Genomic DNA, 23,552 nt, shown 5'->3' with positions numbered 1-23,552 from the left:
ATACGTCTGGCCTTTGAAAAAGCTTTATCAGTCTTTCAAGTCCTGCTCTCTGGATGGAAGCAAGTCCGAACGCTACTAACAATTACACAGTTGCCCAAAAAGAGGAAATTAGCTACAGGCTAGGGACACGTGAGCCAATTCTGTTGGATCGACATATGCTCTCGCCACCATCTTACCCGGCCCTCCTATCACATCCCGTGTGTAGCTTCGTGTAACATTGAATAAGCGTCTCGAGCCATGTAGCATGGTGAACTAGGTCATGCGACGATTGCAATCTCTCATACATGGCTGCTACTGTTCGCCTCTAGTCAGACTATTGACAGCGACGCTTGGGAAAGTATTTTTTTTTCTACGCCGCAAATACTGACTTGGAAGATACAGACATCGACTCCGGATACGCGCGTTTACTGGCTCGTATCCCCATGTACGTTTGAAATGGAGAGGTTGATATACAGATTCTAAGAAACGTGTTTCGTTACAATTTCGACCTGCCATCTTTAGAAGTATCATTCCTGATGGACGCCAGAAAACTCAGTACGGCCTCATTGAACCTCTCCGGCTGGTCGATGTTGGCCGCGTGGCCCGCGTTAGGAATGACTACCTTTTTACAGCCTGGAATTTTCTTCTGCATGTAATCTGACGCTGCAAGGAACGGTTTGTCGTCTGCACCGACAACAACGAGCGACGGAACCTTGATGCTAGGCAGAGACATGATGACGCTGTTGTTTCGCTGTGCAAGCATACCACGTGCAGCCATCGCAAGGCCTTCAGCGTTGCGATGCGACACCTGCGAGCGTTCGGCACTCGCGCTTTGAAGACTCTTGAGCCCGTCGCGTTCAAACTTGGCAGCTGTGTTCTGCGCGTCTTTGTTCCAGGCTTCCCGCGCAGCGTCACTCTTGAAACCCGGGCCAGTATCTGGATCGAACGTTTTGTTAATTCACGCCTCGACCCCATCAACTGTCATTGACACGAAGGTGCCACTCACCGATTATCAGCAATGCCTCGACTCTTTGTGGATACTTCCGATAAAATGCAAGGCTCATATATCCCCCCAAGCTCAATCCACCAACTATCGCACTGCTGCCGGTTCCGCAGACTTGATCCAGGATTGCGGCCATGTCGTCGATTGTGTGTGCCTCCGAGTAAACGGCCTGATCATCCGGATACGTGCTCCTCCCATGACCACGCATGTCCCATGTGATCACCTTGTATCCAGCTTTCGTGAAGTCTTCGATTTGGCCACGCCACATGGCCGATGTTGAGGAGAAGCCATGTGTGAGAATCAGCGGCGTTCCTTCACCATGGACCTCATAGTAAACGCGGGTGCGATGCTCTCGTTTCAAGAATGGCATTGTCACATTGGCAAAAAACTCGACGAATTGGCCTGTCGACTGCTTCTGAGTTCTTCCATGCCCGTTTTATTCGTGGACATATGGTCTCGCGCTGCGGGGTTATAGAATGAATTTGCCAAAAGAGGAAATGGTGGAAAGATGCCTCGGGATCTACAGCACTTGCGTCCATTAGCTTAGAGAGGATAATGTCAACATTATGAAGAAAGAAAATGAGGAACGTTGGTAAAATTTAGAGAAGAAAGTCCCCGAGAAGATCGTATTTGATCGAATGTCACCCAAATACTGATGCGACAAGTACGATCGCATCCGTAGTTAACGTCCAGGACGCAAACAGCTTTTCATTTCTATTTTTTTTTACTCGATATAGCATTTCTAGCACGCGTCGACATTACCTTAAAAGCGAATCTGCAATACGGTTCGGGCTTGCGTCATTCAGAGACTAGAATGCGATTTGGACATTTTAGGATCGACTCAGGCACACTGTCAAACCGGTATCTCGAGTGGCATGTACTATTTGCTGAACAGTGTCACAACATGGGCATACAAGAGATCTATTTTTGGTTGTTTGAACACCGTTGATCCTACATCTTCTTAAGTTCTGCGGAAGGATTTAGGGGAGAGGATGTTCATTCGAGATTTTCCAGCCTTCAGACCGCTTTTCAGGAATATATAGAGGGTTAAGGTCGTAGCACAGGAACTTTCTTCAGCTTGGGCAGAAAGCATCTTGTAGTAGCTTGGAACGTTACACTCGTCCATTGAGTATAATGAGATGCCGTCAGCACAAAGACATCAATACACCAGAGCCCACACATATTCTCAAGCGTTGCGTGTAATGGCCACCGCGGAAGTAACGTACAATTTCGCCATCGTGTCGACACGCATGGCGCACGGCATCCCGGTCATCATGAGGAGTGTGCGTTCGTACGCCACATGGTACGGATCTTTCATGGAAATCCGGTCTCCCAAAAAAGGTTCATGTCACAGCACCGAACCCCCTCAACGTGCTACGGTGACTATACGACGATTATCCTAAGCCGAACAGCGTAGGACTCGAGCCGGAAACTATTTCGACTGCAGGTCAGTACTTTAGCTGTCCTTCCGGTTCACATCTCGTAGCATGTGTTGTCCAAGCTCATGGTCTCAAGCTCTTTGTCTAACGAATTGTACGTGCCACTGGCGTCGACAACGTCGGAACAGCGTGTGCATAGTGTGAATTATCCTCCTCGCCTTGGAAACTCTCAATACGTCGCCACGAATATGTTAAAAGTCCGACGACGTGAAATTTCTGGGGGCATCCAGGTTCTTGATTTATCATACGAGTCGATACCGCGTAGCTGGGACGTGTTTGCACTAGCTGATGTTATTGGATAACCTGAAGTCGAATGTGGACTGATTTGTCCTGTCGATCGAACAACCTTGCCAGGGCGCCGAAGCCATGAACGCTGGTGGACCCCGCCAAAGCCCACCGCCGTTTGTCCCGTGAAGCCGAAACCTTCTGCCTGCAAATAAGTCGCTTTTGATTGTACCTCTGTCCTAGTCAACCGCTTCGCTTCTGCACGCAATGTTATATACCCCATAGATCGCTTTTTGTTCTCTGCTTTCTTGGTCGCTTGTAGCCGAGATGTCAGCTCGCAGCGGCCGCCCTGAGAGAGAGCTCAAGGTTCTCACGCGGTCCGAGATAGAGGCTCAGATCGCGGAAGGACGGCTCATTTTCATACTCAATGGCGAGGTTATCAAGGCAGATGCTTGGGCGCCGTATCACCCTGGTGGTTCCAAAGCAATCGAGCATATGGTTGGTCGAGACGCCACCGATGAGGTCACGGCGTAAGAGCAGGCAACCTCTTCAGCTGTCGAGGCTTGTTTCAGCTGACATGCATAGCTTTCATTCGCGCGAAACGCTGGAGCGCATGAAGTCCTACCGGTGTGGACGTGTCGAGGGCAGATGGGAGAATTTTGTGCCGCCAATCCAGGGTGGAAAGTTCAGACGTCGGGACGAGCAAGAGCAGGAGTCGAGTTTACCGCTACAGAGGAGCTCCTCAGAAAGTTCCCTCTCCGATGAACCTTCACCGGTATTTGAGGCTTCGAAACGTAGTTCTGGGGTTCGTAGGCGGAACGGCAAGGAGAGTGACGTTTCCTCCATATCGTCCGTGGAAATTGATGAGCCTAAGATGACACATTTGGACGTAAAAACAAGAGAAGAGCTCAAGTTGGACCTAGACATATACCCCCCGCTTGACAGCAAGACGCAAGACGAGATTGTGCGAAAGTACAGGCTGCTGGATGAGCGAATCAAGGCAGAGGGTCTGTACCAATGCCGGTACTCAGCGTACGGCATCGAGTGCATCAGATATATCTTGCTATTCGCCACGAGCCAATACTTCCTGCGGCTAGGTTGGACTATGGACGGCTGGGCAGCGACGGCATGCTATTTTTTCAGCGCTATCTGCCTGGGTTTTTTCTGGCACCAACTTGCCTTCACCGTTCATGACGCTGGGCACATGGGCATAACACACAAGTTTCACGTCGACACGCTCATTGGCATCTTCTGTGCTGATTTCCTCGGTGGTCTAAGTGTTGGCTGGTGGAAGCGCAACCACAATGTCCACCATATTGTCACTAACGCGCCAGAGCATGACCCGGATATTCAGCACATACCTTTTTTCGCAGTCTCTCATCGATTCCTCGAATCATTGCGGTCTACATACTACGAGCGCGTCATGACGTACGATGCCCTTGCACAGGTCACCATCAAGCTTCAACACTACCTTTACTATCCTATCCTCTGCTTCGGGCGCTTCAACTTGTACCGTCTTAGCTGGGAATATCTCCTCAAGGGCCAAGCACCACGCAAAGGCCCAGCTTGGTGGCACAGCTGGCTCGAAATCGCATGCCAACCACTCTTCTGGACCTGGTTCGGCTACGGTATCCTTTACCGCAGCCTTCCCACCGCGGGTGACCGGTGGATCTACCTCTTGGTCTCGCACATGGCTTCCGCACCTGTCCACGTCCAGATTGTGCTGTCCCACTTCGCCATGAGCACATCCGACCTCGGGGTTCACGAGTCCTTCCCCCAGAAAATGCTGCGAACAACGATGGATGTTGACTGCCCCCCCTGGCTTGACTTCGTCCACGGCGGCCTACAATTTCAAGTCATACATCACCTGTATCCGCGGATTCCAAGGCACAACCTAAGGAGAACGCAGAAGCTTGTGCAGGAATTTTGCGAGGATGTTGGCATCCCGTACGCTCTCTATGGGTTCGTAGACGGGAATCAGAAGGTCATTGGCCGACTTAGTGAGGTAGCTAGGCAGGCTGCTATTCTAGCGGAGTGTCAGCGGACCATGGCAGCGCGACAAGATTACCACATGCACTAAATCTTTCATTTTGGGGTGTTACATGTGATAATAGACGTTATTCTCTTTTTTTTTAGAACTGTCTCACACAACTGGATTCCAAACCTCCCTTCTCTTTTACTACTCCTTGCATCGTGAAGACTATCATAACACACGAAAATAACTGGGCGTAGGGTTGACATCTTTAAAGGGGATGCCAGGATTTCAGAAGATAATTTCTTGTTGACGAAATCTATAGTGTGTACTTTTGATTTGTCTACTTGAATCATTTTGACATTATTATGAGAGATTCCTCGATTTCTTCGTTGAGCTGTGAAGCCATGCCCAAGGATTCAAAGTCGGAATCGTCTGCTTCGTCAGCAACGGGTCAGGACGAGTGGGTATACCTGTATTTCTGGATCAATTTCAAAGCGATCCATGTCATCGAGAAACTCTAATCAGGCAACGCATTGAACTATACTTTATGAGCTGAGGTTAGAGAATGGGTGGTTTGATTCAACACAACCGAACCAGAACAGTTCACACAGCTTCAGCATGTGACGCCAGTGAAATTTGGCATGAAGTTAGAGAAACTCTCGACTAGGTTTAACTGATCTCTTGGATATTGTAGCATCATGCACCGTTACGATCGTATACTTCACAGACCCACACGAAAACCCCGTTTGTTCGAGGTCTATGACGGCGCTGCTCCTCTCTACCTCCAAAAAGCATGTACTCTTATAAGATCCGAGACCTTTTCCTCCCCGTCATTTTTCATTGATTTATCCTACTTTCTCGAGAACAGTACTATTGAGAACGGAAAAGATGCGCTTCTCTCTTCTTGCATTTTTGGCTAGTATGGCTTTCGCAATAGCCTCTCCAGTCGCAACGGATGCCATAACGAACACGGCGTCTTTAGACCTGACGAACTCGACGCTCTTGTTCGAGAACAGCGCCGAGAAAATGCACGAGTGCAGGCTCGAGTGCAAACATAAATACAGGATTCTCTTCACGCATTACAATCTCGAGGGGAAGGGGTGTGGGAAAAACACCCGGGATATTGAATCGAAGCTGCATGCTGCCGTGAAAGAAGGTTGTGTGCTCGAACGATGGAGGTTCCATTCCACGAATGTATGTTCGTGTGGCCCCTTGAATATTTTGTCCTTGCGTCTCCACGTAGCATTTGGCACATAGCGTAAAGCTCCTCGCATGCTAATAAGGCTTCTCTCCACAGAGGCAGAACGGCGACTTCAAGGCGAGCTTCTTTTGCCATGTTGGTGCTTCGGGACTTATCAGCATCCAGTTACGACGCTGGATTGTGAATGAGATGAACGGCGTGTATGCGCGACCATGTGACTAGCTCCTATCTTTCGACTATCGCCAGTCTCGAGCCTGGACAACATTGTCCCTGAACAAGGCACAACGACGAAGTTTCGCCGCGTTTAATTTTTCCCCCTCATGTGGCCTTGCATTCTATGGCTCTGAAGAATAACTCGAAATAATTTTTGGCGGCGTGTGAAATATCAACACGGGGTTCTGTCTTTTGACCTGTACAGGACGCTCAATGGACGAGAAGGAGATGCTCAATGAGGAATCGACCAGTTCAATTGGAGAACAGCTATGCCGTCATATGCGCAGGAATCAACGACGTAGCTCGAGAATATCAGTAATAAGATTCATTGACAAGTCCATTTGATGAGAGATTTACTGGTTAGAAACTTCAACTGGCTCGCATGGAGATATCAGCTACCCCTGCACACCAGCGCATTAGTTCTTAACTTACCCCACTCATGAAGCTCGCTCGAGGTACCGTTTACCTAACTAGAACAGGCCATTCGTAAACATGTCTATCACTGAACGCTTATCTTGCGAAGTGGAGTGCGTATGATGCTTGTAATTATCGTCGGCTCCAGTCGGCCGACAGGATCCAAGTTCTTCTTTCGTCAGGCCCCGCGGAGGGGTAGTACGAGGGCGTTGTTGTCGGATATAAGTGTTGTACTAGACGAATCTTGTTTCCATTTGCCACAAACCTCCGCGACGTTTTGTTCTCTGGTTTCCCATAACAGATAAATAATTTCAATCCTGATACCATTTGCAATGCCACGAGAAGAAGTTTACGGAACGGGGAAGCAAAGCATCAGATATGCGGCCAAGGTTGATCTAACCAGACCAGCTGCGGAGCAGCCGTATCTTCATGTCCGTCTTTTTGTGGATGCGAGCGATAGAGTTCACTAACTGGCTTTTTCAGAACCGCTGGCATCCAGACAGCAAGTGACATGCTCGTAAGTCTACTGCGTCCACAGACTGACAGTCGTAGTCCCATTTGCAGGCACGATTAAGAATGGGGAGACAGTGAAGATAGAATGTGTAGATTGGACGGGCGGTCAAATCAAAAACACAGATGATGCAGACGATGTGAAGAATGTGGACCTTACAAAGGTGCATTATCTGACGGGACCGTTTGAGATAGAGACGGCAGAGCCGGGAGACGTTCTCGTCGTGGACATCCAGGACGTGCAGCCACTGGAAGATCATCTGTGGGGCTTCACGGGTATTTTCGACAAAGAAAACGGAGGCGGCTTTCTCGATGAGGTAATTTCTTAAGCTCAACGCAACTGATTGCGTGCTCATCAGTGCAATAGATCTATCCCAAAGCTGCAAAGGCCATTTGGGATTTCGAAGGCATCTACTGCAGCTCGAGACACATTCCCGGCGTCAGATTCGCAGGCTTGATCCACCCCGGGATTCTTGGTTGCGCGCCTTCAGCGGAAATCCTCGCGACATGGAACAGACGCGAGGCTGAGTTGATCGAGTCTTGCTCGCACATGAGCCGGGTGGTCGCGTTGCCACCTCTGGAGCAAAGCGCACATGCGGGCAGTGCAGATGCTACCATCAAAGCCAAAGTTGCTAAAGAAGGGGCAAGGACAGTTCCTGGAAGACCAGAGCACGGCGGAAATTGTGACATCAAGAATTTGTCCAGAGGTAGCAAGGTCTATCTGCCGGTCCATGTCAAGGGCGCGAAATTCAGCGTCGGAGACCTACATTTCTCCCGTAAGTTCTGGGTCTCGAGGTATATTCAGCTCCAGAAAAGCTGACTCTGTTTGCAGAGGGTGATGGCGAGATATCCTTCTGTGGTGCGATTGAGATGCCAGGCGTCATCACGATCAACTTCAAGGTTATGAAAGACGGCATGAAACAGCTGGGGATGAAGTCCCCTATATACGTTCCAGGTCCCGTCGAGCCACAGTTTGGACCCGGCCGTTACATATACTTTGAAGGATTTTCGGTCGACGAGCACGGCAAGCAACATTACATGGATGCTTCGGTCGCTTATCGCCAAACAAGCCTGAGGGCCATCGAGTATCTTAGAAGGTATGGGTATGATGATTACCAGTCGTATCTACTCCTTGGTTGCGCACCTATTCAAGGTCATGTTGCTGGCATCGTTGATGTAAGTTTCTGGCATCTCTGCTCTGCCTTACGAGCACAAATCTTATTGTTTTACCAGATCCCAAATGCGTGCACAACACTCGGACTGCCTATTGATATCTTTGACTTCGATATCTCCGTCGAAAAGCCTGCAGAGAAGAAGGACAGAGGTAGCTGTGCTTTTGCCAGTGATAACCCAGGGGCTAAAGCGTAGTGTAAAATTGGCGTGGAATGACCACGTCGCCACAGCCTCAGAATGAGAGAATTTTGGTCAATCAGTCTAAAGCATATACATAATGAGCACTTGAATATATCGCTGTGACTTTGATCTAAAAATACAAAACATCAAGTATTCCTCTCGTGTACGAACCTAAAAGGAGTGCAGAGGCACCTACGCACTAGTTCTAGACGAGCCGACGCTAAGCCTGTTTAAGTACATGCGCTGTGCTTTAGGTTTTTTTTTTCTTTCTACGACTTCACATGTTTGCTCGTCACCAACAAACTGTGGCACCGAATCATTGCAGAATGTCTCAAAAGAGGAGACGTCAGGATGAATCACAGGCTGCAGCCCGGCCTCTGAAGCAGAAAAGGGTTTTCACTGAGCAAGATAGAAATCGTGCATCAATCTACGAAGATCTGGCCGATGAGAAACATGGGACCAGAATTCAAGCCGCTAAAAAGCTTATGGACGAGTTCTCGCCCGCTCATAATCCAGACGCTGCAAAATTGAGCGATGTTTTCAATCGGCTCATCCGTGGCCTTTGCAGTGGTCGCAAAGCTGCCCGGGCCGGATATTTCATTGCTCTCACGGAACTGCTGAGACAGACCAGCACTTCTGCCGACCTATTCAGCGAATCTTTGGGCAACTTGCAAGACCTCCTACTGTTGATCAATAAGTTGACGAAACCAGATCAGAATTTGCCCCAGGTTGGCTTCAATGCACGTTCCACAGAGACAGAATTGATGCTGACTTCGCATGTCAGGAAACTCGCGATAAGCTCATTGGACGAGTGTCTGCTTATAAGGCGCTCCTACAGGCTTCAGTGCTTCCCGGATCAAGTGACAATGCCGAGATATGGGAATCATTCTTAGACAACACCTCCAAGCTGGCCCGAGATACCCCATGGCTACGAGAAGAATGTGGCCTAATGCTTTGTGATTTTATTAGTATTTCAGCCAAAAATGGAGAAAAAAGTCAAGATGCTATCAGACAGATAGTTTCGAAATACTCTGACGACGGCCTGCTTCAGACCGCAGAAGGTGTCGCTCTATGGTTGACAGTGCAAAAGGCCTTTCCGGATTTAAAGCTGCCAAAGGATATTTGGCACAAAAAGGACCCGCTTCATAGCACAGAGAGAACAAGGCTTGCCAGAATATTATGTGACTCGAGGAGCAGCAATGAACTGGATTCTGAGCAGAAGAAAAAGATCAAGAGCAGTGGCAGTTGGAAACCGCAGCCTAACTTTGCCTGGCGGGTCGTCATGGAGCAAGCATTTTCCAACTTCTCTTCTGTATCGAAGCTGAAGCAATTTTGTATAGAGGTTCTTGATAGTATGTTTTCGATACGTCAGTGTATGGAACGGGCTAACAAGTCACAGACTCACTATTCGCTGAAAAGGCTTCAGCAGAGCGCAAGCTCTGGGGCTTCAATCTACTTTCGTGGGCGATAAATTTTGCGCCTGCAGATTTGCTACCTGCAGTCTTCACGCCGAACTTTAAACGTACCTTAATCAATCAGCGTGCAGACCCGAAACGCGATCTGTTCGAAGCTGCAAACAGTCCACTAGAGGCAGTTGTATCACGTGCTGAAAAGGACGTAGACGCTGCCTTAAAGCTGTTCGAGACTTTGGTCACTAGTGAAACATATGTCCACTTTGATCGAGTTACAAAGAGCAACACGTTAAGCAAGCTTGTCAGCAACGTTGCTGACAATGGAAAACTAGCTATGATGGATATGGTACTGAGCCATGTCCTTCGTCCACAGCTCGAGGAGAGCAACACAACAGAAGAAGCGCATAAAGCGCGAGTCATTTTGGCCAATCTTCTCGTCAGTATGATCTCCAGGCACACGAAACATGAAGGCTCGATCAACCAGACTTGGACAGGAAAGGTTGTGCAGTCTCTTGCATCTTATGCCTATTTCAAGTCAAAACAAGCAGAACCACCCATATCCGATGATTCCAGGTCGATGTTACACGATGCAATTGTTCGTTGCACAACTCATGTATTGCCCAAGCTGGATAACCCAGGAGACTGGTTGTACAGCTTAGCACAGTATATCCAAAAATCTTCAAAGTCCTCCGACCACCCACTAGCTCTCAAGGCAGACCGCAATGTCATAGACTCGATACAAGAGTCTCAAAAGATGATGCGAGAAGTAAACAAGAAACTGAAGTCAGCAGATGTCAGCAACAGGGAATTTCTGCAAGTTTTCCAGTTGCTGTTTGCCCTCATCCTCCTGGAAGTATATAGTGGCGATGCTGATGCTTGTGATATGTTAGCAGAGCTGCAGACTTGTTACGCATCCATGCAAACAGGCAAAGCAGATGCACAAGTGTTTGATTTGCTCCTCGAGCTGTTGCTGTCTTTTTTATCTAAGACAAGCTCCCTCTATCGTCAGTTTGCGGATTTGGTTTTTCCCGTGCTTGCCAAAGGCATGACAGAAGACGGTCTCGAGTCATTGTTGGATATTCTTCAGAAAAAAGAGACCTTGGCTGGGCAGGAGGAGCTGTTCGAGTCCGCAGATGCTGAAGACATTGGCGAGAACGGTGAGGAGGACTATGGTGATGATATCTCTATTGATTCTGATGTCGAGATTATGTCCGCTTCTGAAGATGAGTCTACCACGAATGGCATCAAAGACAGCACAAAAGGCGTCGATGAGGAAACGGACGAAGACGGCGAGGATCCAGAACTGCAACACTTTAACGACGTCCTTGCGCAAACACTCAGGACTTCCGTGCCTAATGCTGATGCCGCCGATAGCAGCGAAGAGGAGTCAGATATGGATGACGAGCAAATGCTGGCATTGGACCCGCAACTGGCAAAGCTGTTTCAGGAACGCCGGCAAGCCACAGGCGGGGCGGGCGGCCCTAGTAAGAAGAAAGAAAAGAGCAAGGCAAAACTTCAAATGACACTTTTCAAAAGCCGAGTTCTGGACTTGATTCAGATCTATGTGAAAAAGCGGCATGCTTCCCCGGTAGTCTTGAAGGTTCTGATCCCACTGCTGAGCTTGATGCGCATCACATCAAGTTCGGAGTTGGAGAAGAAAGCAAAGACTACTCTAGGGACCTTGTTTGAGAACTGTGATCGTGACAAGCAATTCCCCACACCTTCAGATGCCAACGAACTATGGTCTCTTCTTCGAGACATTCATGATGAGGTCCAAAAGGATGCATCCAAACAACATGACGCGATCTGCGGTCGAGCGAGTTTATTCGTCGCGAAAATGCTTATGCTTTCAGACAGGACCAATATCCGCAGACTTATTGATGAATATGGAAAGACGCAGGTCCAGGTCGTCGAAAATGGTACCAATGTACAGACTTCTTTCTTCACCGAATGGTGCGGTTGGTGCATGCAGTGGAAGCATCGTGCTGACAGACAGAACGAGAAAAATAAGAAAGAAGCAACAGGGCCTATTCAACAAGACAAAGGTGGCAAGAAAGATAAGAACAAAAAGAACGCGAACGCTAGAATCGAAAGTTCGTGAATTGCGGGTCTATTAGTTGTATTATTAGTGTCCCGAAAGAGAAAAGAATAGCCTCTGGAAAATCTTTGTTACAGAGTCGAATAGAAAATGTACAGTTCTAGGTCCGCCTAATTCATTCCTGTTAAATTAAATTACGTCGGGATACTGAAACGTTCATCATGCCAAACGAATCCGGCGTTCAGTAGTGACTGTATTGTCGTTGTAACACGACGTGCCATCCATACATATTTTGGTGCCGCCTGCGCAGCACGTGTGCTCCAAGCATGCGTATCCGGCGCTGCAATCGTCGTGGGTGTTACAAACAGAGAGTAATGGGCACAACGTTCCCGCTGGTGAGCAGAACCCAACTCCGTCGCTATCGGCTCCACAGCTGCAGGTACCACCGGAATAAGTACCGCAAGTTGGTATAGTGCCGTTGGAGCAGCTTGCTCCAGTGCAAGTAGAGCCAGGCGTGGTGCACACGCCGTTGACGCAGGTCCCGGAAACACACTGCTTGATGATTAATGAAGCTGTTCTGAATTGGTAATGCGGGAAGAAACATACTGTCAGTCCACATGCACCGCAGTTGTCTGGATCATTCAAGAAGTCGTTTGTGCATGGTTTAGTGAAACTATTCATCACAGCATTCGCTGCCGCAGCTTGGGCGATGGATGTACCGGGAGGGAAGTTGTCATGGACGATGTAGTTGCAGAGCAGCAAGCCCCCCATGATCATTGCGAATTCGGTACCATCATCATTCGATGGTGGCACTGAATACACAACCTGAACGCATGCTTCTGTGATCTTGGCAAGCATATCATCCGTAAGCGTAGATCCGAGATCATTATTCTCAAGAATAGATGTCACGGACTCGGCAATAGCATTCTCGATCATACTCACGAGCTGGTCACCATCAACGGGTGCATCGCCTGATGCCGAGGTGATTAAGTCAAAATCACTGGCAAACTGCGTCGCAAATTCTTGCCAACCGGCTTCCGTTGGTTGCCGCCGTGCAATACCAGCGGTACGCGGAGATTGCTGGACCTTCGAAGCGGAACAGCTCTGCAAGAACAGACCGAACATAACGAGGAAAACCCAAAGGGACGAGGCCGAGGTACGAGATGCGCTGTTTGATAATGGACCACTGTATGCCGTTCCGCTCTGAGAAACTGGTGACGCCCATGATCCACTTGAACTCGACGTTGCAACAGGCTTGGAGTTTGCACCACCGTAATATCCTGGGTGTTCTGAGGAAAACGCTTCGCCATTCCACGCAGCTGAGGATGGCTTTATGGGCACCACCACCTTAGAAGACTTCAACTTGGAGCTACTCTGGCTGGACTGCGATGTTGTCCACCCTTTGGACCAGGCTGCATTCGTCATGGCGAATGGGTTGAAGGTGTTGACTGGACAGTCAGTGGCAGCAGGCCAATAGAACACTGGTGTCGCAGTTGCTGCCTTTGCAGTAGTACCGCACTCGCCGTAAGCGCCCGAGATGGTAGCGCACTTGCACAGAGGTGTTTTCTTGCCGCCCGCCATCTGGATGTAAGTAGTGTCTGGCCAGGCAGTGACGGGTTGAGTTCCTACTGCCCATGATGGCTTGTTTACTGAAGGGCCAGGGCCCCATGGGTGATACTGATCATAACTAACGTAGGTTGGCTTTGGTCCTGACGCTTTGTTTGACGTACGCGAAGGAACACGGCCACCAGCACTTGAAGAAGACTGTGCAATGACTGGAGAACTTGGGCGGGCCCCGGAACTTGGCTGTCCCGACGAAGTGGACTGAGCACTACCACCTGCTTGTTGGGATGATGCAGGTTGTGCACTGCCACTTGGGTGAACGGAGCTACCCACAATGCTGGATGACAGACCAGGTCCAGCCGACCCAGACGGAATCGTAGAGCCAGATGATGGAACACTGGCAGGTATCGAGCTGTTAGAGAATCTACCAAATGAGCTGAACGAAGAAGACAAAGCTGAGGACGATGTGACGACAGGCAGTGCTGATACTGAACCAGAACTTGAGCTGCTCGTCCCAACTGCAGACACAGACAATGAGCCGCTTGAAACTGATGAGCCGGACGCTGCGCTTGACGATATGCTACTTGTCCCAGATGCAGAAACAGACGGCGAGACGCTTGAAACTGATGAACCGGACGCTGCGCTTGACGATACGCTGCTTGTTCCAGATGCAGAAGCAGACAGCGAGCCGCTGGAAGTTGCAGAGCCTGAAACAGTGCCAGAGGATGCACCGCTGCTTGTGCCAGAAGTATATGAGGCTGTGGACAGAGATAAAGAACCAGAACTGACAGGTGAACCTGATAGCGAACTTGACGAAGAGGCTCCACTGGATGGATTTGAGGATGTGGAACTCATTCCGGACGAGACCGAGGAGGTCCCACTCGTAACACTCAATGAAGCCGAGCTTGTTCCAGAGGAAGCGGTCGATGAGATGCTACCGCTTGAAGTGCTTCCACTTGAAAAGGTACTGCTCAAGGAACTGCCGCTCGACGTGCTGACGCCGGAGGAAGTTGAAGAGGAGCTGCTACCACTGCTAATAGAGGTGACAGAGGACGAAGTGGTTGATCCATAAGTGCTGGACGAGCTAGATCCTGAAGAAGCAGAGCTGCTGCTGCTGCTGCTGAACAGTCCGATGGACGAGGACGAAGAACTAGCGGTTGAAGTTGTGATGACTAGGGACAGGGAGCTACTGGAGCTCGATAGACCGGACGAGGTAGATGAAAAGATTGACGAAGAGGAGGAACTCGATCCTGAGCACAGGGCCGGAGTGCTGCAACATTGCTGCGGATCCGCGACCAGTATATTTGTGCCGCCACTGCTACCGTCGGTGGTAATCTGCAGGCCGTCACAGTAGTTAAAGTACTGGGTGGCTGAAATTGAAACGATATTCGTCAAGAAGGTCGTTAGGTCGAAGGACGTTCTGAAGGAAACATTAGCAGACGTGCACGTTTTTCGTGACGGTTCTTGCAATGCTTTACCCTTGCTGGGTACCACAAGTAATGCCATTCGAACAAGTGTAGATCCCGTTGCTAATGGTGCATGTAGCGCCTAAGAATCCATTCAGGGCAGTGCAGCTGGAACCTGCATTGCAAGTATATGAGAGGGCATAAGTGCCATCATTGCAGGGGACGAAAAGTCCAGAAACACTTTGTCCCATCACGAGCGAGATCCAGGGAGAGAGGACGGAGTAAAGAATGACTGTATTAGCGAACGACAAAAAGAGAGTGATTGTGGGTAGAAAGAATGCGCATTTGCGAACACAACACAGCAACTATACGCAAGAAGTGAAGGAATGAATAGGAGCGAAGGGCAGACGTGTATATAGAGCTTTTGAACTTTAAAATTGCGCATACTTTCAGCTGTTCAGCTCATCACTCGTTAGCAGAGCTCAACAAGGACTACGGCCATCCTCAAATATGTGTAGTTACCACATTGATCTTAGCCATCGAACGAGTGCGGGCGTCAGGACGAAAATAGCGGAAGCGGGCTGAAGCCTCGTGCTGCACGTGTGAACCGTCGATCATTTCCGCCTCTGAGGTTTCTCGATTTACGCCCGCTTCCTCTAGCGTGTCGATGCTAGCTAAGGGGCACATAACGCCACACCAATCTTTAAATGCGACGTTCGGCAAAATGGAATTCCTGTCATCGGTTTTTTGTTTACCCCTTGCAAAGACGGCCTCGAAAATGTGGCTCCGTCAGTTTGACCCGTTCCGCTTTTTGAAGTTCAGCTGAACTGGCCCACACATGTGCGTACTTGGTCCCAGCGGTCCAGAGGTATAAAAAAGAAAATCACAACGCTCGGTCAAGGGCATCGCTAAATGTCACTCTGAACTGGATCCTGTAGCTATAATGCATTTAATAGACTCTTGATAATGGAGTAATGTAACCACAATCACCAAGCTTAAATACTTAAAGGAGGTTTGTCAAATGGTAGACAGATCGCAGACGGGTTGACCAGAACTTCTTCTATCATATTTGACAAGCATGTAGAGTCATCAGACCTCAATCGTGAACGACCTTGGAGGCAAGAAAAATGCGTGCACGGTTGAAAAAAATGGTTGCATGAAAGGAATCACATTTACGGAATTAGATGAGGTCCCAGGAAAGAATGTGCGAGGAGCCATGCTGAAGTCAGGAATGTCCACTAAACTTTCCAATGGAAAATAACAGCTCGAAAGACGTCGAACGTGGCTGTTCAATCCCGGGCCAAAAACATTCGTTTAAACGGATTTTTACGTAGAAAATTCGACTTCCTCGATATTATCCAAACATGCAAAGCAACTCTTCCTTGACCAAAAGTGGCTGAAGAGTGATGGGTACCAAGTGTAACAATGCTCCACATCGAGCCCTGGCTAACCAACCCGTATGACCTGTTCGAGGCAAAGATTCTTAGAGTCGAGAATCTGCATCGTCATGTGCATTGCCGTGACGGATATCTGCTTTGACCTTGATGATCGAACATCTATCATAGCGGTTCACCAGGAAAATAGCCTTTGCTTATGCGACTTTTTCAAATGAAGCGTTTGCTTGGTCTTGTCCTAATCACGGGAACAAAGCTTAGCTCTGGCGAAGGTCCAAAATAAAGGCGGAACTGCGTCTGGCTCTCTAAGTTGAGTTAGGGTCATAACATTTAGTGCTACGCGTCAACCAATGGGTGATGTTTGACTCACATTCTAGACTCTCTTTTGAACTTGAACGCTTCGGCACGAAGCAGCTGATCGAATGAAGGCTGAACGTGGCGCTTGGTTTTATTCGGCAATCTTGGATTTCCTTGTACCAAGTTTTCGTCGCATTTATCTGCTCCGCGAAACATCTTGGTTTGGCTGTATCATTTCATGACAAGTGCCTAACACCGTTGCAGAAATATCGAGCTATTATTCAGAGGCTCGCCGCATGATTGCTGGCACAAATGCCATTCAAATTCCCTTCGCCAGATATACGATGTTTGGTGATTTCCGTGTGTATCGATTGCATCGCCGAGCAGCTCAAGGCTGTATTGAGTCTGATGGTTCAGAGGTATAGACTTCAAGCAAAAAGTTCGATGCGTGAACTACCTTTCAAAGCTTCCTTAAATGGAGCTGTTGCGGTTTATTTAATTCTTAATGTCCTGCTGTCCCATTTGCTCCGCGGACGAATCGAGTCATGTTGAAAAGTCCAATAACGGACTTGCAAAAGCTAGACGTACTGCTGTCCTCTACGTGTACAAGGGGATAGGATTGTGTCCAGTGGAAGTTGTGCTGCATCGTGGAAGGATGCTGATACCTTGCCGGAACGATATAAAGTATCAAGTCCTGAAAAAAGGCCTTGGCGGAGGAATAGCGGGTATCCAGCGCACTCATAGAAACGGAGACAAACCACAAGCATTACCATAGTTCATGAATAACAATTGAAAAAAAAAATGGAAGCGACCTGAAGAAGGTCTATTGCTTATCTTGAGATTTGCGTTAGTTGGCTTCCAAGATCGGGACTTTCGCCCGCAATAAATCTGGTCTGCAAATAACGTTCGAAGACGGTTGAGTATGCAAAGCCTGCCGTGGTTTTGGTCTGACAATCTTTCTTATGAGTGATGTACGTATTGAGATGTTATTTTTGCGTCGCCATGAACATGTTAGCGCTGTTTGTTAGTTGCCAGGGATGGATTCGAATAATCTCAGCTCCTAATCTGGTAGGCTGTGCGTATGAGAGCCTTGAAGCCTGAATCAGGCATTTATCGCCCCGCCCACACCATCGAAAATTACAAACCTCAATCGAAGAACAACAGTGAAGACTCATCATCCACGACCTTCGCAACTCATCCAAAATGTGAGTACAAACGACCCCAACGGCTTTGAAATTGCAACTTCTGCGTCGACAAAGCCGCAATTGTCCAGTATTTACGGCGGAAGTGGTGATTGCAAGCGTCAATCGGTCCTGGTGAACTCGACACACAAGTCAGGTTGCTAACGACGACATGTGCGTAGGGTCAATCTTCGCACCCAGAAGCGTCTTGCCGCCTCAGGTCAGTCTACACACAGACACACGCCGCAAGGGCGTCTATTCCATCGACTCATTATCGCACTGATTTCCAGTGAAGATGCACAAGTTGGGCCAAGCTAACTCCCCAATTCAGTCGTCGGCTGCGGCAAGCGCAAGATCTGGCTTGACCCAAGCGAGCAGAATGAGATTGCAAATGCCAACTCGCGCCAGACCATCCGCAAGCTCATCAAGGATGGCCTCATCATCCGTAAGCCAGTCACCATGCACTCCCGTGCCCGCGCCCGAGAACTGAACGCTGCACGACGGATCGGCGTATGGTGATACCTTTCCCTAGTAAGAAGAGGAAATTGGAAGCTGACTAGTGAATTAGAGACACCGTGGCTTCGGTAAGAGGAAGGGTTCCAAGGATGCTAGAATGCCAAGGTACGTGATCCTGAGGGAGCTTTTGTTGACGATTTTCGACTAACCCGTGGAACAGCCAAGTTCTATGGATGCGTCGTCTACGAGTTCTCCGCCGCCTTCTAGTCAAGTATCGCGCCAGCGGCAAGATCGACAAGCACCTCTACCACGAACTGTACCACCTTTCTAAGGGTAACACCTTCAAGCACAAGCGTGCCCTCGTCGAACATGTTCGTGACGCCACCCAACTTATATCTTTTTCTTTCACAACAATTACTAACTCAAAATACAGATCCACAAGGCCAAGGCTGAGAAGCTACGTGAGAAGGTTCTCAAGGACGAAATGGACGCCAAGCGTGCTAAGACTAAGGCTGCCCGTGAGAGGAGAAACGAGCGTGTCCAGCAGAAGAGACTGGCGCTGGATGCCGAGGAGGCCAAGGCCTAAACGTAACAGGTGTTCATGGCGATGTGGATGCTGCATATGAGGACTTGCCCCTTAAAAGAATATATGGTTGCGGTGTTGATCCATGGTGCGATGATGACTTCATGGCAAACCAATATCCGGCGTAGCGAGGATGAAGTGATTGCATACAGCGATCAAAGGCATATGTGTGGGTTTTGTCTCCTTTATTTCTTCTCGTCACTGGGGAACGCCATGTCTCCCTTCTGCATGTAAATCGGCGGGGTCTAGCGACTAGAAAATGGCAATGGACCTAACATTAGCGGTTCAATATCTTCACTCCGAATTTCCACCATGAGTGTTTCGTACATCGTGACTTCTCCCAGCAGTGGGGTTTTTTATTCCCCCGGTAGCTGTATCTTTGCTCAAAGCTAGAAGACCAACAAAAGTGTCGACGCAGTCTGCGTCTTTTTAAAGAAAAATTCTTGTCTTAGCCAAACAATACTTTTCAATTTTCGTACACATGTCCTGTGACGACTCTGATCGCCGATTTGGTTGCATTATACAAAATATACGTTTGCCCATGATCATCCACGTTCATGGGTAACAGTGTTGACGTCTCTCGAATTCGAATTCAACTCCGAATTTATCACAACCTATCCGCTGTTTCCGACGTTTTCCCACATGCCCTTCAAAAAAGAAAAAAATGCATACTATCTAAAATATCCCATTTCCCATGCAGATCGTCAGTCTAGCCATTCCATTTTGGCCTCATACGTTGTTATCAATCCCTAAAAGAAACCCCATGAACACATTAAATTTACGCGGTCTTCTTCGACGGTGGATATTTAATGGACTTTCTCGGTTCCAGTAAGCATGTGCCGATCGGCCCAACCTTCTCATTGAAGCCTGACGCCTTGGAGTAGACCATCTTTCCGCGAACCCACGTCTCGCGAACGACACCTCGCAAAGTCTTGCCCTCGTACGGGCTGCACTTGTTGCGGAAAAGCATCGTGCTGGGTTCGACCTGTGTGACCAGCTTGGTTAGTAATCACGTGCCGACTGTGTTTTAAAAAAAACTACAAAAAAAAGAAAAAAAAGAAAAAAGAAAGAAGACTGAAAGAATGCCCTCCTGCTCGAGCCGGGGGAAGGGTGCCAGCTGAGAAAGAGAAGAGAGGCTTACCAAGAACTCTGCGTCTTCGTCGAACACGGCGATGTCGCCGTCGTATCCAACACCGATGTCGCCCTTTCTGTGCTCGAGACCAACCTGCTTGGCCGTGTTCTTGCAGCACCATCGGACCACGTCTTCGATGGTGATCCCCCGCGCCTGACCCTCCGTCCAGAGGATGCTCAGACCCAGACCCACGCTGCCGATGCCTCCCCACGCGGAGAAGAAGTTGCCTTCGTCAGCGTGGCCGCCGTGCTGACCACCGTGGCAGGAAGGCAGCAGCTTCAGGTCCGGCGTGCACGGCGAGTGGTCGCTGACGACGGTCTTGATGACGGAGTCGTCCTCTCGCTGCAGCTCGGCCCATAACCCGTCCTGGTTGCTCTGCGACCGGATGGGCGGGCAGCACTTGTGGCGGGTGTCTCCGTGGGCGACGTTCTCGGCCGCGAGCGACAGGTAGTGGAAGCACGTCTCCGCGGTGATCTTGACGCCTCTGGCACGCGCCTGTCTGAGGAGCGGGATGGCCTCCACGGCGGACAGGTGCACAATGTGCAGCGGCAGGTTGGGCGCCTCCGTGGACAGGGCGATGATCTCGTCGATCGCGTACGTCTCGAACGAAGGCGGCCGCGAGTCCAGGAAGGTCTTGTAGTGGTTCAGAGGCCCGGACGGGACGAAGGGCGGTTCGGCCGACGACTGCACCTCGTCACCTACGGATGCTGTGATGGGCGGCACCATCTCCGCGTGGAACATGACCGTCGTCGGTTCATCGGCCAGCTCTTTGAACACCTTCTGGATGTCTACCGAGCTCACGGCTGGGAATTCGGGCACCTGGATTTTCGAACGGTTCCGCGTCAGCAAGAAGAGTATTCTCACGTTTGAGTTCTTGCAGTCACAGAGAGGAAATTTTTCTTTTCTTTTTTTTCTTGGAAAAAAATATGAAGGTAGAAAAAAAGGCTACTTACGCCGCTGTCTATCAAAAAGCCCTTGAATCCTCGCACGCCAGCTCTCACGAGATCTTTCAGCTCCTTGTCGTTTCCGGGGATGATTCCTCCGTAAAAGCCCACGTCGACCCAGCACTTGCCCTGGGCCGCCTCAACTTTCTCGTTGAGGTTTGCGACGGTGGTTGTGGGCGGGATCGCGTTCAGCGGCATGTCCACCACCGTCGTGACGCCTCCGAACGCCGCGGCTCGCGTGCCCGTCTCGAAGCCTTCCCACTCCGTGCGGCCGGGTTCGTTGAGATGCACATGGGCGTCCACAAGGCCTGGGATCAAGATGTGTGGCGAGTAGTCCGTGTAGGGCGTTCCGGGTGGAAAATCCGACGCGGGCAGCACGGAGTGGAATATCGATGTGATCTTGCCTGTCAGCGTGGAGATGACAATGGTGGCCTCGGTGATGCGACCTGAGATGACGGCGCGGGATGAGGCCAAGACCGTGATGCGAGAAACAGACGGGTCCAGTGCGGCATTTGCGCTGGTGCCGGTGTTAGACGATGTGTACACAGGCGAGCCAGTTGCGTGTGGTGCCATGACTGCTTGTCAAAAGTCCGTGCAATATGTCCTGCGTCTGTTCTCACAAGGTGCCGTCGCCAGATCCAGATCGGCTTGGTGCACCCGTTTTCCTGAGAGTGAGATGCCTCAAGCCACTTTGCGGGGCGGATCTGGAGAGAGTGTGGGAGGGTGAGGGATATATCTACGTGTGACGGTTCGTGTCTGCAGTTGGCCCGATCTGGGAGCGGGCAATGGTAGACGCGAGACAGATAGATAAGCGAGGGAAGAGGAGGAGATGGGCCAGATAACGTGTCTTGGTATGTAACTACTGTGGATCGAGATATAAGTTGAGAGATGTTGCAAAATGCAGTTTTAAGAAAAAAGGAGGAGTTAGATTACTGAGAGAGCAAAGAAAGTCTAACGTCTTGATTACACGCGAAATGGTATAGCCAGCAAGCCAAAAATCTGGGGTACAGAAAGGTGGCCGCTCCTTATCAATGAGGCGCTCTGGATGCTCAACGTGAACTCACGCTGGCGGCTCCAAATCTTCCGCAGGTACCGGCCTGTTACACGATGGAAACTCCATGCGGATCCACGAGCGAGAGACTGACATTCAGAGGGGGCCGTGTGTGCGTCCATGGTTGAACGCAGAGGGACCAGGCACAGGTCCGGTGTCGCTGGCGCTCAGGCAGACCAGATGTGGGTGTGAGTGGATCATTGTCCGACTGGCGCGAAGGTTACAATACAGCCGAAAGGTGGCACTGGAAGTCAATGGTTGGGAAGTGCTGCCGACGGTCATCGATGGAATTCCAAGTCGACAGGACAAAAAAGGCCGAAGCGCGGTATGATAAAGAAGCGCGCTAGGCCTGTTTGGGCCACATCTCTTATCTCTGGACTCTGGACCGAACCAGCGCTGCTCTTTGGCGACGCACAACCAGCAAAACTCGCCTTGGACGCCAGAAGTGATGCTCAGGTCCGCAGTCGTCGACCCTCGGGCTCGCCAGATCCGTCCTGAATTTACGTTACGCTTCCGTGGCGAAAGTTTGACGACGCGGCCGAGCCCAATGGTTCCTGGTCCGTCGACGATTGCGCCGTTCAGCCCTGCCAGAAAGCGTCCTTCGTGTTCGCCGCACCAACGCTCAACAACACCAAGAAAGGTAGAACATGGCCCAGCGACCGGCCCAATCGTAGGCCTGGGCTCACTCGAGGCGGCCGACTCCGAACATGTCTCGCATTTCATCGGGAAACCTTTGCATTGTTGCGGTCTAGCTGGCCGACCTAGGGATCTGGCTGGTGCGTCGAGCCGACTCGTTCCGGGGTCGCATCAGTATATTAGCTCGTGCCCAGAGATATCTGTTACTCGATAGCTTTTACTCGATCGAAACTCTGACCACCAAGGAATTTCGACACTCACCGCACGCAACGCCAGATCCCCATCACGCTCGTCCCTGCAAGCCCTCGTGTGCGTGGCAGGGACCAGAACATATGTATACTCCAAGTCGCGAGATGGACTACTTGAATTTTGCCAATGGAAGGCGGACAATTTTCTTGGCCGGCTTGAACAGATGTACCTCTGCCGAAGCCTGATGCGCAATAACAAAAGCTGAACTGAGGTTCCACAATCGGTAAGGAGTGCGCGCAGCACCATGCTTTTCACCCTAAAGAACGCCGCTTCCGCCATATTACTCGATCGAAACTCTCTTGGCCCTGTCCAAAGGTGCAAAGTGGAAGCCAGCCGCCAGCTCATGCAACAGAACAAGTTGTCGTTACGCACACGATAGTTTTCCATGGTCTTGCATGCTTCGTGTGCTAAGTGTCGTACTTTGCATCATAAAAATTTTCCTTTCTCCTCGGGGCTTCATCCGGGACTCTGTCAACCCAGTAGAATCGGACCAGTCGTCTGAGCAAAATTGCCGGATTGAAATAACGCAAGATTGCTGCTGATACGTGTTAGGAAGTGTACAGCTTCACTGTCTGTTTGTTTTTGGATCATTTTTCAGGTTATCATCTCATCTTTATGGGCAAAAAGTTATCACATCTACCTCTACCTTTGCGCCGAAGCATCGAAGCAGGTTTAGGCGGATTCCGCGTGACGACTCCTCAAGATCATGGAACACGATGCACCACACTGCGCTTCAAATGGGTAACCTCGGCGTGCAATAACCGCGGCCATCTATTGGATGAGTTAAAAAATTTCTTAACGACGGCTATTTTGCTGCGCCGGGAAACGGCTTTGATGAATTGATATCTGATTCGGAGGAAGACAGCTCTCGGCGGCTTCCATAAGCGTCACAATCTGC

The 23,552-nt window shown here is 49.8% G+C and overlaps 7 protein-coding genes across 7 annotated transcripts; 4 read left to right on the top strand and 3 right to left on the bottom strand.

Annotated features, from left to right (window-relative positions):
• Nucleotides 1–475: 475 nt before the first annotated feature.
• PV09_05764 (uncharacterized protein) lies at nt 476–1,420 on the bottom strand (the record flags this gene model as incomplete). The annotated part of the gene is made up of 2 exons (XM_016359311.1): nt 986–1,420; nt 476–915 (listed from the first exon to the last, which is right to left on the bottom strand). Exons 1-2 carry the CDS (start codon nt 1,350–1,352, stop codon nt 476–478), a joined length of 807 nt encoding a protein of 268 aa, XP_016212990.1. The 5' UTR covers nt 1,353–1,420.
• Nucleotides 1,421–2,830: 1,410 nt separating this feature from the next.
• On the top strand, nt 2,831–5,047 carry PV09_05763 (uncharacterized protein). The gene is made up of 2 exons (XM_016359310.1): nt 2,831–3,176; nt 3,232–5,047. Exons 1-2 carry the CDS (start codon nt 2,974–2,976, stop codon nt 4,724–4,726), a joined length of 1,698 nt encoding a protein of 565 aa, XP_016212989.1. The 5' UTR covers nt 2,831–2,973; the 3' UTR covers nt 4,727–5,047.
• Nucleotides 5,048–6,630: 1,583 nt separating this feature from the next.
• On the top strand, nt 6,631–8,447 carry PV09_05762 (uncharacterized protein). The gene is made up of 6 exons (XM_016359309.1): nt 6,631–6,880; nt 6,933–6,951; nt 7,002–7,276; nt 7,327–7,735; nt 7,792–8,135; nt 8,193–8,447. Exons 1-6 carry the CDS (start codon nt 6,782–6,784, stop codon nt 8,325–8,327), a joined length of 1,281 nt encoding a protein of 426 aa, XP_016212988.1. The 5' UTR covers nt 6,631–6,781; the 3' UTR covers nt 8,328–8,447.
• A 155-nt stretch (nt 8,448–8,602) lies between these two features.
• PV09_05761 (uncharacterized protein) lies at nt 8,603–11,931 on the top strand. Its single transcript, XM_016359308.1, has 3 exons — nt 8,603–9,040; nt 9,097–9,664; nt 9,712–11,931. The coding sequence occupies exons 1-3, from the start codon at nt 8,639–8,641 to the stop codon at nt 11,823–11,825; spliced, it is 3,084 nt and encodes a 1,027-aa protein (XP_016212987.1). The 5' UTR covers nt 8,603–8,638; the 3' UTR covers nt 11,826–11,931.
• On the bottom strand, nt 11,747–15,231 carry PV09_05760 (uncharacterized protein). The gene is made up of 3 exons (XM_016359307.1): nt 14,804–15,231; nt 12,369–14,745; nt 11,747–12,314 (listed from the first exon to the last, which is right to left on the bottom strand). Exons 1-3 carry the CDS (start codon nt 14,980–14,982, stop codon nt 11,982–11,984), a joined length of 2,889 nt encoding a protein of 962 aa, XP_016212986.1. The 5' UTR covers nt 14,983–15,231; the 3' UTR covers nt 11,747–11,981.
• A 2,272-nt stretch (nt 15,232–17,503) lies between these two features.
• On the top strand, nt 17,504–18,645 carry PV09_05759 (uncharacterized protein; the record flags this gene model as incomplete). The annotated part of the gene is made up of 7 exons (XM_016359306.1): nt 17,504–17,627; nt 17,696–17,738; nt 17,786–17,823; nt 17,935–18,113; nt 18,172–18,224; nt 18,280–18,430; nt 18,493–18,645. The coding sequence occupies 7 exons, from the start codon at nt 17,504–17,506 to the stop codon at nt 18,643–18,645; spliced, it is 741 nt and encodes a 246-aa protein (XP_016212985.1).
• Nucleotides 18,646–19,216: 571 nt separating this feature from the next.
• Nucleotides 19,217–21,291, bottom strand: PV09_05758 (allantoinase; the record flags this gene model as incomplete). The annotated part of the gene is made up of 3 exons (XM_016359305.1): nt 19,217–19,627; nt 19,784–20,593; nt 20,728–21,291. 3 exons carry the CDS (start codon nt 21,289–21,291, stop codon nt 19,421–19,423), a joined length of 1,581 nt encoding a protein of 526 aa, XP_016212984.1. The 3' UTR covers nt 19,217–19,420.
• Nucleotides 21,292–23,552: the final 2,261 nt, after the last annotated feature.

This window comes from Verruconis gallopava (assembly GCF_000836295.1).
Source record: "Verruconis gallopava strain CBS 43764 unplaced genomic scaffold supercont1.18, whole genome shotgun sequence".
Taxonomy (NCBI): domain Eukaryota; kingdom Fungi; phylum Ascomycota; class Dothideomycetes; order Venturiales; family Sympoventuriaceae; genus Verruconis; species Verruconis gallopava.
This window is presented reverse-complemented; position numbering and strand designations above follow the sequence as displayed.